General features: G+C 32.6%; 1 protein-coding gene across 1 annotated transcript in view; it reads right to left on the bottom strand.

The window, feature by feature from the left end:
* LOC109619509 (adhesion G protein-coupled receptor E3-like) overlaps positions 1-19536 on the bottom strand; it is a 28994-nt gene that overhangs the window by 7507 nt on the left and 1951 nt on the right. The window contains exons 3-8 of the mRNA XM_066069795.1: positions 18487-18843; positions 13466-13545; positions 11442-11574; positions 3894-4001; positions 356-450; positions 54-248 (exon numbers count right to left, since the gene is read on the bottom strand). Of these exons, the coding sequence (XP_065925867.1) occupies positions 54-248; positions 356-450; positions 3894-4001; positions 11442-11574; positions 13466-13545; positions 18487-18843 (968 nt within the window). The remainder of the gene's footprint in view (positions 1-53; positions 249-355; positions 451-3893; positions 4002-11441; positions 11575-13465; positions 13546-18486; positions 18844-19536) is intronic.

Genomic DNA, 19536 nt, shown 5'->3' with positions numbered 1-19536 from the left:
AATAATAGGTGAATGAATGAGAGGTTATAACGTAGATAATTCCAATACATGACCTCTTTTTCGATAGGTAATCCTGTAGCGTTGGTTACTGTTACAATCTTCTCTAAAACGCCCAGAGACGAACTCAGATCACCAGCACCGATTCCATTTGTTGACGATGTCAGGTTTTTCATCAGTTGTAGAGTATAGTTAACTGTCTCCTGGATTCTTATTTGATCCTGTGTTTCATTCCCGATGATACTTTCCAACTTGAAAGAAACAAAACTTATTTTGAAAGATTTTTACTACAAAAAAAATGATTCATACACTCATGATGTAACTGATCATTGCTTATGCATTATGTAAGGAAACTTACAAGTGACGATGCATTCACTAAAGCTTCGTTGGTGCAGTTGATAAAGTTAGGAGGTTCCCATTCTCCATGTTCATCACAAAATCTTGTTGCCACTCCTAGATTAGATTTGTTTGTTAATGATTGATAAAACATAACAGATAATACGATAAGAAGCATTCTTATTAACCACTTTTTGGACAAAATATATATTCTATTTTATTATATTTTTGATAATATTCAAGAGAACAAATAACAAAGATAATAATTATTTTTTATCAATATAATTCATAGTTACTGGTAATATATCGGGAAAAATGTTGACAAAATTCAAAAGAAAAAATAGGGACATTTACCCGAGAATGTCCTTAAACAACAATTTTAAAGCTGTTAAAGAATATTATGTGACAAATGTGACATCAAAATGAATTATTTTATAAGATAATTTAATGTAAGGAGAAATAAATATTTTCTTTTGTATATTTATATACGATTCGAGTTGATGTGGTTTTGCGCATGTGTGCGGGAAACGTTAACAGCAATGAGAGAGAGAGAGAGAGAGAGAGAGAGAGAGAGAGAGAGAGAGAGAGAGAGAGAGAGGACACCAAGTTTTGAAACGATTGTATCAAAAAAACACGTTCAGTGTATATTTATACATAATTGTAAATAGTTACTAACATTTTATATCAATATAGTAATTACGACTACCACCTTTTACTGAAGCTAATCAATTGATATTGGGACCTCACGACTATTGGATCGTCCGAGCGATATATAAAGCAATTTGACGAGTTTACTAGACGTTTGGTCCTGTATTTGAATCGGTGCTAACTTCCGTTTTTTTCTCTTTTCAGATCAATCATTAAATAATTCTTAAACGAGATAAATTGAATTTACGTAACTTAATTTGACTGAATAATCTATGTAACAAGAAAATAATATTTTTTATGTATATAGAATAATAAAGTATACAATGCATAAATGTTTGAACGAGAAATCTCATAATAAAATCTTACGTATGCATCTTACAAAGGGGCATGGTCACGATTTTGGTCAAAAGTTATTTTTTCGATTTTAATGTTTACAATGCTTTAGTAAGGCATCTTTAATAGGCAACCATCATTTATTGAGTTAAAGGCGAGTCACAGAGCTTGCAATTCCTCACTATGTAAACACAATCTTTGTTTCCATTTTGAAATTTGAAATGAACTTCAAGTTTTAGACCTAAAATGAATGTGTCAATCGTTAAGAACTGTTCATTTAAGCTTAAAATGAATTAGAATAAAGAATAATCAGCTTGAATTTTTTTTTACTCGTATATTGAACCTGTGTAAATAAAACAGGGCACGAGCCTTGTGTACATCACGAAGAATTGTGAGCCCTGTATCTTGCTTAAAACTCATTGACTTGAACCCAAATTTCATTTGATCATTAGAAATGCATTCAAAAAGCATTGTAAATAACAAAAACCGAAAAGTAAAATTTGACCAAAATCGTGACCACGCCCCTTTAAAATAAACCTTCTAGTTTGAGAGAGAGAGAGAAGAGAGAGAGAGAAAAAGAAAGAAAGAAAGAAAGAAAGAACAGAACGTCGATGAACAAACGTTTCTACGCAAGTTATACATGAGGCAATACACGGGTAGGTAAAAAGTTGATAAAATTGTTTTTGCAATTACAAAAATCACAACTGTATGCAACTTTTTATAACAATTTACCTACAGACCCTGAAACGTACTACTACACCAAAAAAGCGTGCGACTTTCGTGCGAGAAACGTTTCGTGTAAACCGTTTAGCGTTTCGTGTAAACCGTTTAGCGTTTCGTGTGAATCGTGAAGCGTTTCGTGTAAACCGTTTAGCGTTTCGGGCAAAGCGTGCAGCGTTTCGGGCAAAGCGTGTAAATCGTTTCGGGCAAAGCGTGCGAGAAACGTGTGAAACGTTCATCAGATTTCATTCGGAACTCTCTGACAATTTAATTGTTTTAAAATAGCGCTCGTGTTAAACATTACTTTAAACTGTTTGTGATTGGCAAAACTCCTTTGTAGATATTCTCGTGAAAAAAATCTATAAGAAACCATATACTTATCTTTTTACAAAATTAAATTAGTTTTTAACAAACAAAAGAAAGGTACGCGTATTGAAAGAAGACTAGTTACTGAGACTATTCGGCTGTGTATAACCAGCACACATAACCTTGGACATCGGGTAAGACTTGCACCTGGCTGAACTTGTCAATCAAACTCTGTGTATTCGTTTTCATTGGATGGTCACGCGTGTCTTCTTTTGTCAATAGCCAATAGAATTTTAATGACTTCAAGGTAGTCGAAATCAGTATTTGTTGATGCACACAATTTAAATGTTAGATTATTTAACATTAATTTGAACAAAATTAAATATAAACATAGAAAGAAAATATACTGTTCGTTTCTATGAAATGCGGGAAGTAAATTCTTCTGAATACCGATTAAAAATATTTCTACAAGTTATTATTTTAATTTTTAAACACTGATAACAGAAAACAACAAGTAATTAACACACTGAAGTTTTCCTTAAATGTACACATGCAATTAATTATTATGGGAATCTATATGCATGGTACTTAATTCAAATAGATTATGATCGATATATTGTACGCCGTTATGCGGGGCGCCGGTTATGTATACGAATGTTGAGACAAAAATTTAAATCATTTTTATTTTTTGTTCTTTCCGAAATCCGAAATAGTAATGACAACTTTTCTTATTGTTTAATCGATTGATTTTTTTTCTGTGATTTTATGTACGGAACATTTATTTACGCGAATGATACGACATAAAAAAAATAATCGGTTGTTTTATAGCCTTCTCCTAACTTATGTGACTAATGTTATTTTACATAACTTTCAAAATTATCAATGTTAATAATTACAGGTTTATTTACTGTAAGTATTATTACATCGTATTCTCTGAAACCAATAAAAATACTAATATGAGAAGAAAAAACAAATCCCGCCGAATACTGTAAAACCGATTTCAGTTTGTAATCATACGGATTTTATTTTTGGTATTGAATATTGTGTTACGGTAACTTTTTTCTCTGGAATTTTTATTATTTACGGCACTTATAAGAATCATGGATATTTCTCTTGAGCAATAATATATTATAGAAGTAGCATTTTTGGCTAATTCTGTGAATAAATATTTTTTTGCTTTAAATATAAGTACCAAATTAATTTTATTAATCAATTCAATACTTATGTACATATATGTTTCTAATATCAGAATTTCTATTATTTCGTGTTTTCTTAAGATTAATTCTTACAAACAGATTCAGGGTAAAAATCCGAGAGCACCCGAATCGATCAGGATAAAAGCGTGTCCAAAGCGTGTGAAAAGCGAGCAAATCGTTTCGTGCGAGAATCGTTTCGTGTAAACCGTTCAGCGTTTCGTGTAAATCGATTAGCGTTTCGGGCAAAGCGTGCAGCGTTTCGTGTAAACCGTTCAGCGTTTCGTGTGAACCGTTTAGCGAGCGTGTAGCGAGCGTGTAGCGAGCGTGTGGTGTAGTAGTACGTTTCAGGGTCTGTACCCTTTTGATATCTAGGACACGGCTCCTTTAAAGTTTTACCCACCATAGCAGTATTCCATAATATTCCATCTATTTGTTCATCTTTGCAACTCATCAGTTCCTTAGGATCTTTAAAATACATACATCTATCAACTATAGTAAAATGTGTCATAAAGAAATTTATTAAGTGCATAAATCTTTAAAAATAGAGATAATTCAGTAATAAACGTGTATAATTATACATATTATATAAAAATGATGTCGATTTTCTAGTCCAACGTGATTACAAAAATATTCCATATTAGTGGTTTAATGTAATTTCTGAAATGTGACGATAATATTTAGTTTGATTTCAGTTTGCATTTGTGATCTTATCAAATTTAAGACTCAGCATAATCATTATACTTTTATCCGTTATATTATTATTAATACTTATGAAAATTATTTTTTGTATTTTAATATATCAGTTATTATCCTCTAATATGAAGTCAGTGCAAAAAAGTTTTTTTTTACTCAACTAATGACTGGGAATGAGGGGAAATCTCATGACTGGGAACGAGGGGAAATATGGTTTCTGAAAAAATTCCAAACCCAAGACCGTGCCCATCTAATCATATGTTATCCTTATACCTGTCTTGTAAAACCCTTCACTACAGATGCAAAGGTAATGTTCAGTACAGTACCAATCAGACCAAACCTAACAGAAAGTAATCCCCAACTACAGTACCAATCAGATCCAACGTAACAGAAAGTAAAGCCCAACTAAACCCTGGGTTTACTTTCTGTGTTTACTCTGGATTTACTTCGGGTTTACTAGAATGGACCCAGAGTAAACCCAAAATAAACCCAGAGTTGACACAGAGAGTAAACGATCAGAAGTATAGATGGCAAGATAAAATACAGGTCTGCTTCACACATCAGTGCGTAAAGTTGACCACAAAAGCAATTATCGTGTAAACTCAAAGTAAACCCTGAGTAAACCCAAAGTAAACCCCGAGTGGACTCAAATTTTAAACAAGAGGCCAATGGGCAACAGCGCTCAACCAAACAGTTCCTTGTAACATTCGGTTTCCGTCTTATAAGCCAAGTAGGGCTAAGTGAAGAGTATATATGCCCTTAAAAAAGAATTTTTGTATGATCTGATAATGACATTGACACTTGATCTACAAACATCAAACAAGGTCACTACGTACATGTACCCTTTAATCAAAGGCACCTTGTGGGTGAAGGCCTTAAGGTATGATCAAAAAGACTATGCAAGTATTTTTTTTTATTGAAACAAAAACAGTTTTTGAAGTCTTTATATAAATAAATAGACTCATTAATAGTAAAATATTAATTGGCTAACCAAAATCTCTGATAAACAGTACATGTAACCTTAGACCTAGAAACACGGTTCAATATCACTGCACACCCTTTACCCAAAAGGCTCTAACAGTGGGTGAAGTATGAGCCATTTTGGGTAAAGGGGAGAGAGGATAATTATGCTCCAGACAAGAGATATTGTAATGGAGGGAAGCACAGATAGATGTACAGACTGATACCAATACGGTGCCCGCACAGCACGGCCCTTATAAATTAAACTTGTTAAATGACTTCCAAATGTGCATGCATGCATGAATGCATGTTAACTGAAAAAAAGGTTCCTGAAACAAAACTGTGAGGGAAAAGATTAAAGATTTTATAACGAACAGTCACTGCAACAAGAGGCCAATTGGCCTTAACGGTCACCTGAGTAGCATATAACCCATACACAAACTTGTCGAGGAGTCTCATATACATGTATGCATCTAATTAATTAGGTTTCATACTGGAGTAGAAAAATTATATATTTGTAATGATGATAACTCCCTGCCCGAAATCTTTCAAAAAGAACTGTGAAACCTATAATTTTGGTGAAAAACTAAAAGATCTGGTCTACAAAATCATGAATTCAGTTTTCCTCTCAGGTGTGTGGGAGTAAAGAAGATAATTCTTTAACATTACGCAGTACAGTTAAGGCGGCCAATAAAAATATCGACAAATTTTTGTGATGAAAACGCATATACTTTAGTTCAACTGGCATGTCCTTTATAAAACCAATAACAGTCACTCAAATAATATATATTTCTAAAATATATATATATATATATATATATATATATATATATATATATATATATATATATATATATATATATATATATATATATATATATATATATATATATATATAAGTATACTATTTTATGTTCATAGTGGTCACGTGATATGACAGTCGCATGGTGCAAGCAGATGTATTTGTAGTTTTGAGGTCATTTAAAAAATTCAATACTGCAAGGGCATAGTCATGTCAAAATTCACAACTGAATTATAAAATAACTTAATGTTATACCGTAGATTTTGAAAAACGCTGCGAACTTCGTGAGATAAGATTATTTGTTAGTAGTAACCGTAATTTATAATGCATTTGTTGAATAATTTTGAAGGTCACAAGGTTAATTTCATTAAAAAATAATTAATTTGTAAGATTTTACAAGGATCGTAGAAGTTTTTAAGTTACATAGCATATTTCAAATTCACATGTAAAAGTTTGCCAGGATCAGTTAAGCGTATGCCCTTGCAATTAAGTGATTTATTTAGGTACTCAGCTTTAAGATATACGGTATTTTACACAAAACAGAGGTTGCCTCTTTATACGATGTATACTTATAAAAAAAAATGAAAATAAGACTATATAGGTAGCATTTTACTAATAATAATGTTAAACAAAATATTCATTTATAATTTTCCGTTAATCTATGACATTAATTTTCTTCGCTAAAAAAACTGCATGATAGCCTTCAATGACTTTACTTAATGCGTCATTTTGGAGCATATGACGTCATATTTTGTAGTACAGCGAGAACGACATCTCGCTTATATTTCAGTGTGTAGGATATAACAGACCTCAAAACTGTAAGTAATAGCATTTGTTGTTTTCAATTAAAAGGTTAGCATAAATCAATTTTCCTCATAAATTAATGAATAAGTAGTTTTGAGATTTTTGATATACTGTGATGTCATAATGCACATTTCCCGTACTTTTTGTCTGAACGGAATTTATTGACAGCCTTAACTGTGCTGCGTATATGCATTAACACCTATACATCCATTTTGGCCAAGCCCTAGAGTCAAAACCCATCCTTGAGGGGACATGAAAATTAAAATTTCAATAGAGGACTTTCTGGTAAACATAATGATTAGTCAGTTTTTGTTGTACAGATGGGTGAGAATAAAGAAGAATTTTTTTACAACTTATATGCATTAACACTAGTTATTGCCATATTGCCCCTCCCCCCCTCATGTCCTAAACCCCTGACCCAGGGGCCATGAATTTCACAATTTAGGTAGAGGAGTTAGTGGACAATACAACCATGTATTCAGTTTTTTGCCCATATGTGTGGGAGTACAGAAGAAGATTTTTTAAGATTTAATATATTTTACTATATGGCCATTTTGGCCCAACCCTAGAGCCTGAAACCCTGACCCAGGGGTCATGAATTTCACAATTTAGGTAGAGGGCTTCATGGACATCATAATCATGCATTTAGTTTTTAACAAATATATATGGTAGTAGATAAGAAGATTTTCTAAGATTCAATACATTTTTACTAAATGGCCATATTGGCCCCATCCTAGAGCCAGAACCCATCCCCTAGGGGCCATGAATTTCACAATATTGGTAGAAAGCTTCATGGACAACACAACTATGCAACTAGTTTTTTCCTCGCATGTGTGGGAGTAGAGAAGAAGATTTTTTTAGAAAATTTGGCTTTTTTTTGCATATTTGGCCCCGCCCGTGGCACCCCAGGGGTGGTAGAGCCATGAATTTCACAATTTATTTTCTTCTTACCATAGATATGTTTCACACCAAAAATGGTAACGATTGGCCAGTTAGTTTTCAAGAAGAAGTTAAAAATGTAAAATTGTTAACGCACGACGACGGACGAAGACCAATTGCAATAGGTCACCTGAGTCACTCAGGTGACCTAATAAAATGAGTCAGTTTTAAAGTCTAACAAGGCATACTGTACATTCTAATGAATTCTTGATGGCAATTCAACTTTTAGTCTTAAGCATTGAGAAAAGGTGTGCATATTCAAGATAAAATTGACATAGCTGAGTCCTTTTTATTACTTTAGGATATGGATAAAACAGGCATTGAAGGAATAAACAGGCAGAGCTAAACCCGAAAAATAAAGAACTACCTGTAGACACGGTAGAGACATCTGTAACAGGGAACACAAAACAATGTTTCTTCCCAAAACTCATTCACTTATCAATTACAGTAAAACACAGTTATAGTGAAAGGGCTTATAATGAATTGATGCTAACAGGGAAGTTATTTTCATTTCTTGTGACTTTTTTACAAGTTGTAAACTTGACAGACATAACAAATTATGCTTATAACGAAGCAAAATCACCCCTCCCTGACTCTTCATTATTTAGCATGTTTTTACTGCAATGTTAGAAGTTCAGGAAAATTAAATTACCAAAAAATATTAATCACAATTATTTTTTCTTCTAAATTCTAATGCATATGAAATAGTTAATATTAACATTGCAAAATTCATGTTCATGTTGTGCAGCTGTAAAAAATAAACAGCTTCTATAAAAGCTATATGGAGTTTAAACCTAAACCATTTAAAAAAAAAATTCGTATCTAATGTCTACCCTTTCTCCAAAAAAAAAAATATCTGTTATTTTTTATACTTTTTAATTTGTGTCTGTTTTTCAATCTGCTCAAAAGAAAATCTAATAATTTAATTCAATGAGTGCCTGTAAGCTTTTCTTAAAGTTTGTCCTATTTTTAGTTTTTAAACTCATTCCATCATCATGATCATGCAACCAATTGTATGGCTCTATTTATATTTGAAAAAGTCTGTTGCATTGTTCCACATGGTTTAATTTCAAAATCTCCATCATGGATAAACTACTGTAAATGTATTACATTTGGCTGTGTATTCTATTTAGCGCTTTTGGCGGAATGCAGCTTACGCTAAAACAATTAGCTCGCTAAATGCCTTGCAAATATGTACAGGAATAGTCACATTCAGGAATACGCTAATTCAAATCCACGCCAACTTGTTCAAAAACTAATTTCCGCCGAATATCTAACACGTCAAATATAATGCGTTTACAGTAAGTTTCTTTTATATTACGTACAAATTGATTATTTGTTTTAAACATTTTAAATGTTTAATCCCATGAAACTATGAAATGAAAGTTAACATTGTTTTATGTGCAAACATGCAGTGTAAAATATTTCTTCGTTGAGGAGGAATCAATGATCATAAAAGACAGGTAATCCCTATTGAAAATTGTAAAAAAAAAACAAAAAAAAAACCACTTTGTAGAAAATCTCTAAGCAGGAAGACTTAATTGAAGTGATGACCAATGAGAGCTGTTTGTTTCTCTCACTCAGTAATGTGCCTATCCAGTACAAACTGTTACCATGCTTGTCCGAGGAAGCCAGTAATTGAGTTGTAAGTGAGATATACATCAGTTTGTAAATTGCAGTGTTAAGAGGATTTAATGAGCAATAAAATACAATGCGTTAGAAATAATTGTACATGTAGTATGAATGGCCGAGCAGGAGGATACAGATTAATGTCAGTGTTTTCTGGTTAATATTTTTAGCTAGCTAATCACAATGTTATTTGTGATCAGGCCCGGAAAAGGACTGCAGATTGATAGTGTTCGATGAAATGTAAGGGTGGGGATGGGGAGAGTATGGGGGGTATTTAAGTACTTAAATAGATTTTGGCACTTAATGACAGTGCTTTCTGGTAAAAAGCCTTCTTATTTTATGTAACTTCATTTTTAATCAAACGAAATAAAAAGGGACTTTTAACATGAAGAATGATCTTAAGTGTCCAGTGCATTTCAACTTTTTATGATATCTGAATTGCCGAACACTGTAAGCACTTGATGAAAAATATGATATTAAATTGTAAAATACTTTGTCTATCTGTGTGTCTCCGGCTCTACACTGGTAGTGTTTATCTTTAAACTTGATTTATTCGTTGTAAACTTGAATTTCTTGAACACCTCTGCATTAAATTCTCTTTAAATTGTCATCATTCTTTGTCTTTGTAAAAAAATGTTTTTTATAAAAGATCCTTTCTTTCTTTTGAAACCTGATATTAATGGAAAATGCATCTTCTTCTGCATGTGATTTCCCACAGGAAGTATCAAATGATAAACTGTGTGTTTCCTGAAAGTCCCCACTTATTGGGATGATAACACAGCAGTTAATCTGGTGTAAATCTTAGTTTTTAAAAACGTGAAAGTATCAAAGTTAAAGAATAGTTCACACATAACAACAATTCCATATCGTTAACTAATTATCAAGATTAATATATTCTTAAGTAATTTACTTTTGAAATGACACAAAACAGAAGAAATGTGAATACATCATGGCTTGCTCATTGCAAGTGTGTTTTAACAGACACTGACAATGCATACTAGGCATTGCTAGAAATCCTAACTAGTAGTTACATATATATATGCTCACTAATCAAAAAAGAGACAACTTCATTTTTTTAACATGTTCCCCCACCACATTCAATTCATAGATAGTTATACTGCACCAATAAACTAACAAACACAGCTTCTAACACAATCGTTTCAAGTAGACACTGTTAGTTACATTGATGTATCTATCATTTCAAACTTAATTAAGTACCTCACTAATCACGAGAGGCAATTTACAGTTTGATTATCGATTGATTCTACTCTAGACCTAAAAGGAATTCTCTTCTTTTTCTGGAGGTCAAAAATACAACCAATATTAAAGCCTCATACTTTGGGGTTTACTTATCTTTGAAATCTACTGATTTAAAAAAAAATGCTGTCCTCTACCATTCTCTGTCTTAATTAATTGTGATAATGTTTCATAAAAATACTAAAATATTGATCTCGTCTCTCACAGATCAATAGGCATCCATTGAAATATTCATCATAACAACAGACTGATATACATGTACCATAAATACGTTTTTTCTTCGCGTGTTAGAAAATTTGCGAAAATAGGGAAAATATGTAGCATTTTAAATTTGCATTGTCAATTTTTGCGATTTTTAAGTTTCTTATGGAAAATAATACAAGACACAATTTTTGCGTATTCAATATTTTGCTATTTGACAGAAATTGCAGAAAAAAGAAGCAAGATTGCGAAAGTTATTGGTTATACGGTATGACATATCAACCATCTTACATCATATAACCCCTGAATTCCTGCAAGAGACATTCATAAATATGTGTCAAACAAAATTTAAGTATGATTATAACAATAAGCTAAACATCAGATAGACTTTGGTTAAATGCTTGTAATGGTAGGAGGAGTTCGAATACTAGCACCAGACAGCTCAGTTGGTAGAATACCTGACTAGAAATTCAAAGGGCTTGGGTTCAAATCTAATCCATAACCATTTCTCACATCCTGTTACTTGGTTTACATCCACATAACTCTGTATTCCATAAGACTTGAATATCAACAAGTATAAAAGGTGATTTAGATAAACATTACAGAGTAAACATGATTACCTGTGGATTCTTGTAAGGGTTGAACAAGACAGGTTCCTGCAGCATTACAGCATGAATAGTTGCCTGAAGTCGCTTCATCACAGACCTTCACTTGTTTATATCCCATCACTGTCTGCTTCGCGCCATCTGGGGTCTAACAGAGAATACAAAAACAGTCAGGTACGTGTAACTAATATACAAACTTCATTTCTTTGTCATAAAAGCTCAATTCAGTTTATTATGTACATGAAATGTACCTGACCAAACTAAATACTGGTACTTAAACAATATATTTCTTATTGGAGAACCAGTAAATATTCTACAGAATGAGGTAGAACTATCTATTAATAACTTTCCTTCCAAAGATTTTGATCAGTGGCACAAAGTCTACAGTGAGTGTTTGATTTGTTAAATAAAGCCATTGAATGCACCAAAGGACATCTAAAATTGTGACAAAATAAATTTTGAAAATGGGCATGATTCTTTTAATTTTGGGAAATGTTAATCTTTTAGCTGCAACTTTATGTAATTACTTTTATACAAGGTTATCATTTATAAAGTACAAAGTCGTTTTTATAGGTAGAGGTCGATCATTACATTTTCTTGAATCTTCACAGGATAATGAGGACACCCACTTTTTTTTTACATACTTGATACATAGTCAGTGCATGTTTGTCTATTGTTTTACATTTAAGGGCAGCTATAAATTTATAAGTTTATATTAAAAGGAGATCATTGACAGACATGCTCTTTTAGTTAAACTAAGGAAAAACTGTTTCTTCTTGTGCATGCATTTTCTGTTGTAAACGGTATATTTTGGCCTGTTGAATATTATAATTCACCATGTGATTACTAACCCATGGTTACTTTTATTGTTCAGTTTCTTAAGTACTGAATAAGTAGAGCTCTACCAGTTAAATACACTGTAAAATGAACGTGTGCTTTAACTTACTATCACTTATCTATCATTAATCTATTCTAATCATGAGGCATATTTACAGAGATAAGTTTTCCCTGCATGAACTTCCGTTGATTGTATTTAAAATACTTGGTAAATACAGCTACTATGAGAAGATTACTGCATGCTCGCAAAGACATTACTGTGGTTTCATCAATTTTCGTTGAATACCAATTTTCGTTGATTTCGTTGTTAAGTTTATCCTTGAAATTAAATATTCATTGAGCTGCAATTTCTACTAATACTTTGTATTGATAGGGTCATTGGCCACGAATTTACGTATCCTTGAAACTGTGATTTTCACTTTATCCACGAAAATTGATACCCTTGAATATTGATGAAACCACAGTATTTTGCGAATTTTCTGAATATGAACTGGTTTGCGACAATTAGTTTTTGCAAGTAAGCCTAGACCCGTGTTGTTAAAAGAAATATACAGTAAGGGCTTGTTCGCGATGAGAACTATTCGCGAAGACAAAGCTGTCACCAATATTTCGGAATTTTCTCGCTGGCGAATTAATGTTGTTTGACAGTATAGGATGTGTAAGTCAAAGAGACGCTATCTTTCATTTAGTCTGGCAGTCTCACATTTATTTAAGTGCCAAAATTTAGCATAACTATTTCATGACAGAGGTTTAAATTTACAGAGGAAATTTATAGCAGGGTCTTTTCAAATCATTTTTTCATGTAGAGAAAAGGCGCAGCCAATTAAATGCAATCTGTGCAAAAAGGAGAGTATCTAAAAATTTCTGAAGCTTAAATTCGGAAATTTTAAACACAAACAAAGGTAAAATTGGAAAGCTACAATAATCATAATTATAAAACTTAAGAGCACAGGCTTAAGCTTTGCTTCACATTAATATTGCCACCAAGGAAAAATATGTTGGTGATCTAACCCATCTAGATTGAGACTTTTGCGGACAAAATAAGAATGCATTTAAAATGTCGATTAAGAACTAAGTATACATTTAAATTATTATTTTTCATTTTTTCACAGTCGTCAAAACAAAAATTAAGCAACACATACTTTTCAAAAATAAAATAAGGTTCACATAACTATCCCAAGGATGAAGTGAGAACAATTTACCTTCAGTACCCCATTGTTTCCTGTATAACATGTTGTAACTGCACACTTGCCCACTTCTTTTGGTTTTTCAAAACAAACATCTACAATAAAAACGATATGTATAGTACATGTACTACATACTGTATATATAATAATTTATATATCATTTCTGTAAAATTCAGTAATGTCTATAAAAAAAAATCTGCAAATACGTAAAATTATTTGGCATAAAGAAATTTTAAAGCAGGCCAGGAAAGCAAAATAAAAATCATAGTCATCTGTAAATATCACAAACAGTATATTACATTTTTCTATATCTAACATTTTGAAATAATTTAGGGTCTTCCGTTTCCAACGGAAGACCCTCTTGTTATTCTATTGTTTCTTTTTATTATTATTATTTTTCTTTTTCTTTATTTTTCTGACTTTTTTAAAGCTTAATATCTCAAAAAGTTCTCAACGGATATATATAAAACTTTCAGGGATTAAGAAGCATTATTGTGCCTCAAAGATGTTAAATTTTTAACTACAACGTCACTTCCGTTTTTACGTTACGTCAATTTTTAAATTTTAAAAAAGTGATTTTGTCCAGGGCGTTTTTCAAAAACGCTTCAAGATAGAGACTTGGAATTTTCTGTGTTGAAGCATTGATCGTTTTTATTTGGACATAAGGCTGGAATTTAGTTTCCGTCACTTCCGGTCAAAACCGGAAGTGTTTTAAAATTTTCAATTTTTCGAATTTTTCGTTTCAATTAAAAATGTTTCTGAGGTTTGTAGAGTGGGTTATGCTAAATACGAAACTGAAATCCGTTTGAAAATCGAACGACGCATTACAGAGATATCGGGGTTTAAAAATTGATTTTTCCGGAAATTTTGATTCCGCGTCCTGGGTTTAAAAATAGTGAAATGTCTCAAAGTAAAATTAACTCGTACCAAAAATAATTGCTAAGTCGTACCTGAACACATTCGGATTTTTTTTGTTCAGTCGTTCTTAAAATCGGAAAGGTTTTTGTTAAGTCGTACTTAAAATCATTCGTATGTTGTCAAGTCGTACCAGGAGTATTCGATTTTTTTCATCTTTTTATTTTTGTTACTCTTGTTATTGGTTTAAGAGCTCTGCTTCTTACAGGAACTTCAAGCTTTACTTTCGACATTAACGGAAGACCCACTCGTTGCTTTGCAACGAGCTTTGCTCTAGTTTTTTCATTATTTCTCAAATGAGATAATCTTATTCATATGCCCTGAAAATTGCTGAGTCATACCGCAAAAAGGTTATATTGCCCTCTCGAAATTGTAATATCACCCTCGCGTGCGATAAATCTAATTGTAAATTACGTCAGTCAGGTTCGAAATTTAGCTAAGCAAACATAGAAAGTTCCTCGAAAATCAAAATGTCAGGACAGTGTCTGCTATTCAGAGGGACTAAATTACTTAAATTGTTTAATTTAGAAAATTATCTAAATGTATTTATTGAAAGTACACATCAACATTTTACAAACCATCCTACATCGATTGAATGATATGAAGATTTAGTCATTACCAAAACCTTGTTGATAGGGTAAATGGGGTAAATATGTTCTTTTAAACTAATTATGATTTTTTTTTCAAAATGTTAGATTTATAACATACACATGATGCAGGTGACTCTAGATGGCTCAAAGTCCAAGGGACCGAGGAACTCATGTGCTTTAACAACTTTTTTCCCTTGAATGTAAAATATACAGATCTAGACGTGCTAACAACTGAATAGAAACAAATATTGAGTAAAGTCATGAAATTTATTTATTTTATTCATCTAATTATGATCAGATTCCTCAATGTCCTGAGTACAACATATCGGACTGCCTTTGGCATCAACGACATAAAACTATGTCACCTCAGGGATAATATTCTGATAAGTTGCCCTCAAAGCGATGCAATATATGTATAATATTATTAATCAAAAGTAGATCTAGAGCCCAGTAAATACTTTGAAGAATAAAAGCTGAGCTGTGTGTCTATCCACTCATCTTGCTCATAAATAGGTGTGCATATGTCATTCTAATGATTACCTACTGTATACAGGGAAATATTCACTCCCTTTTACTTTCACCCCCTTTTGCTCTCGTCAGTAGGTAAATTTAACATGTTTAAAACTGGGTGAAATCAAACCAATTTTTAAATAATTGTATTTATTATTTATTTCTGTGTCTGGGCAAACTCAGGAAGGACGAAGCCATTTGGAAGTGTTTAAGGGCAAAAATAATATGCAATGAAATTAACCTTAACAATACAGTATCTTCGATGCACATGTATATGAGCATGACAGTTTACACATTCGTTACACATGACTGCACACCTACAACTCAATGTCCACTACTGGCACTAGACATGTTCAGTACATTTAATTCTCTGCAATTTACTTCATTGTTTTATGTTTGGTTATTATGCAGTGACTTGCATATCTGATGTTACTTTTCCCCTAACTTGGATTGAAGTTGTATACATTTGATAGTTTTATCCAAACTGAATTACCATGGCTATGTAAGATATACGTTCAAATAGATAAGGCCTGATGCAGTTCCATAAATACGTTTAAGGTTTGTTACTCACTAACTTAGAACTGTTCGTAGTCAGTCAGTAACAAATCTAGTAAGTGCTTTGTTTTCCCTATTACATGGAACATTCATTAACCAAAAGTGATGTTCTCACCTGTCAAATACTCTTTGAAAATATTTGCTGCACCCTTGTTTATGAACGATTATGTTGCTTTTTAGTTTTAAGTGGTTTCTTCCTTTCCTCTGCAGAGGTTTGAGCAAATCTTGACACTGTCATGTTATTCTGCTCTAGACACAACAATGTGATGTCAATTTAAATGTTAACCATCTAATTTAAAAGTTATTCCAAAGGGCAACTACTCTAAATACTTCTGAAAGGGTTTCTCGATAAAATAATATGAAATGTCGCGATGAGTATACAAAACACCAGCCAGCGACAGCTAAATTACAAAATATTAATTCTCCCATAATGGACACAGAGATACATGTACATTGTATATCATACAGTCACGTGTCATGGATTAATTTAAGCATTAATGCTTATATTTATATTTTCATATTGATGTCTATTTGTATGAAATATTGTGTATTGCCACTATAATGCCATTATTTGCGCTCTTATTCAGGGATATGAAACATACATGGAACAGCCAAATTAATATGATATTTAGTTAGCTTCCACTACAAAAAATATAGTACCAGAAACTTTGTGGAAAAAAAATCTTTTTTTTACTAAGGAGTAGATATATTAAAGATTGTTCTTTTAAAGTACATATCAAATTGGTTATGTAAGATCGAACGTTTCATTTAATCTTACAAAAATAAACATACCCAAAACATGTGGAGATGTTTATATTTGTGCTCACAGCGCATGAATTATCAAAGTGTATTCATAGAAAATGAAACATCGCAGATTTCCAATGTAAAGATAAGGGGAAATATACACTGAATGTAAATATAAACCAATGAAAGTGCAACATTTCAGTCCAAGGGAAAACAAAGGGGAATATTTCCAACTGTGAATCAGTGGCTTCTATCATGGGCCGGCAAAAGATATAAGGGAGAAATAGGCGGAAATAGCAATCAATTTTGCATGACCAATAGACCTTCCCCCAAATCAAGAACACTGATCAACATGATCAAGGGCTGATGGAAAAAAATTACTACAACCATCTGACTCAGGACTGTTAATTCAAATTTAACATAAAAATAAATAAATTTTAAAACAGGTGATTTTTTTAAAATGTACATACAGCACCAATCAGACCCAACCTAACACCAGATTTGACCCTAACTAAACCCTGGGTTTTCTTTCATGGTTTACTTACTGTAAGCAGTGGTCTGCTTTTTCATATTTGCATCCACTTGAGGTTTAATTTGGGTCCACTTGGAGATTACTTTGGGTGCACTTGGGGTTTACTTATCATCTTACTGCCTGTAATTCCTGCCCTTTTTATATTCCAAATACTCATGAAATGTTGGCTTTCAGGTGCATTCGTCATATCAGGGTTTACTCTCTGTGTCCACTGTGGTTTACTCTGGTTTTACTTTGGGTCCACTCTAGTAAATCCAAAGTAAACCCCGAAAGTAAATCCAGGGTTTAGTTGGGGTTTACATACTGTTAGGTTGGGTCTGATCGGTACTGTTTATCCAACCAAATATATGTAATGTGTACATTCCAATTACGTACTTATTTAAGGATCTGTATTTTCTTTACTAAATAGATATAAATTAGTACTATTACACAAGACATCTAAAAGTTGAAGGTTGATCTGATGGGTAATTTGTTAATCACACAGCCTCCTTAATACCTGACTTTTCTACAGATTCCAATATGAAAGTTGCCCAAAATAAAACCAGCTGGAACAGCTGTGGAAAGCATACTATTATAAAATAGGGAATTGTTTTTTCCTTATATCTACCAGTAAGTGGGTAGGTCTGATGTCAATCAGACTTCAATCTTGTTAGTTTGGACAGCCTAATAACTATCATATTGTAGTAGTTGGGGCTATACGGACCAAGGATATTGGCTTGGTATGCTCATTGCTAGAGCTAGGACAAGATTTGCATGGGTCCTGGGTTCAATTCCTCATCCAGCCATATGTTCTCAATGTATTTATACTTTCAATCCACCTTTCCTTATTACAATATATTGAACAGTTCACATACATTGTACTTGTAGGTCTATGATCCATTCTGTGTGTGTTCCAACACAGTTCACATACCTTGTAATTCTAGGCCTATAACATATTCTGTGGATGTTTCAACATAGTTCAATTACCTAATACTTGTAGGTCTATGATCCATTCTGTGTGTGTTCCAACACAGTTCACATACCTTGTAATTCTAGGTCTATAATATATTCTGTGGATGTTTCAACATAGTTCAATTACCTTGTATTTGTAGGTCTATGATCCATTCTGTGGGTGTTCCAACATAGTTCACATACCTTGTACTTCTAGGTTTATAATACATTCTGTGGGTGTTCCAACATAGTTCACATACCTTGTACTTCTAGGTCTATAATATATTCTGTGGGTGTTCCAATATAATCAACATAGCTAAGAGCGAGGGTGTACTGCTGTTGATCACTTTTCCTTAAATTCGTGAGGTATAAGGTAGCAGGCTCAGTGGGATAGTGGATTAATCGATTCTGAACCTGGTGCTCGTCATTATAATATATCTCAAGCTGTGATGAAACGCTAGGTTCAAACTTGGCAAAGCTTGGATCTTTGTTTACGCCTCGGACCTTGTTCCATACGTAAGTCTTCACCCCTTTGCCATCTACCAATTCGGGTTTAAACTGCATGGTAACATTGCCAGCTATACATCTTATGACTTTTTCCCTATTATCAGCAAATACTGGAAAAAAAGAAATAAATAACCGCTATTAATCTGCTACCATTCAATGTTACTTCAAGTATTCTATTCCAAGTCAAGTTCTTTGCTATCTCAATAAGTATGTTATCTGTGCATCTAATCGGGATGCTCAAGATACATTTTTTAAAGTCAAAATAACGACAGCAAACATTTTCTAAGATACTTGGCATTTGTTGACAATGTCCATTTCCTCGCGGAGTTTTCTCTGACAATAACGTTTTTAAACGATTTCAACGAACATTTTTCATTTGAGGTTGGTTTGTAATTCAGTGGAAAGTCAAGGGTTTAAAAAAAAAGGTTTCAGATCAATATTGTTTCAAATTTTCTAGAACTTTTCATTTAGAGCAAATATAATGTTTTTCGTATACTGATGCAAGGTTGATAAAACAAACCGGAATAGATGGTGTGACGTCATAGATTAAAGATGCAATGGCAGATCTCATGGAGGCGGGACATTAAAATTAAGCGATCAATTTTCTTGATATATTCATTGTCCCAAATAAAACAAATGTAAATGAATACGATTTACAATCAAAGTAGATGCTAATTAATTGATTTATTGTACAACATGTTTTTAGTTTCCTGCACCTTTAAATTACCATTACCACATGTATATATTATTTAACATTATATTATTTTTTTATTTCTGTCTTTAACGTTTTGAATGTGCAACAT

The sequence above is a fragment of the Magallana gigas genome, chromosome 1 (genome assembly GCF_963853765.1).
Source record: "Magallana gigas chromosome 1, xbMagGiga1.1, whole genome shotgun sequence".
Classification (NCBI taxonomy): domain Eukaryota; kingdom Metazoa; phylum Mollusca; class Bivalvia; order Ostreida; family Ostreidae; genus Magallana; species Magallana gigas.
Note: the sequence above shows the minus strand (reverse complement) of the source record. Positions and strands in the feature narration are given on the sequence as shown.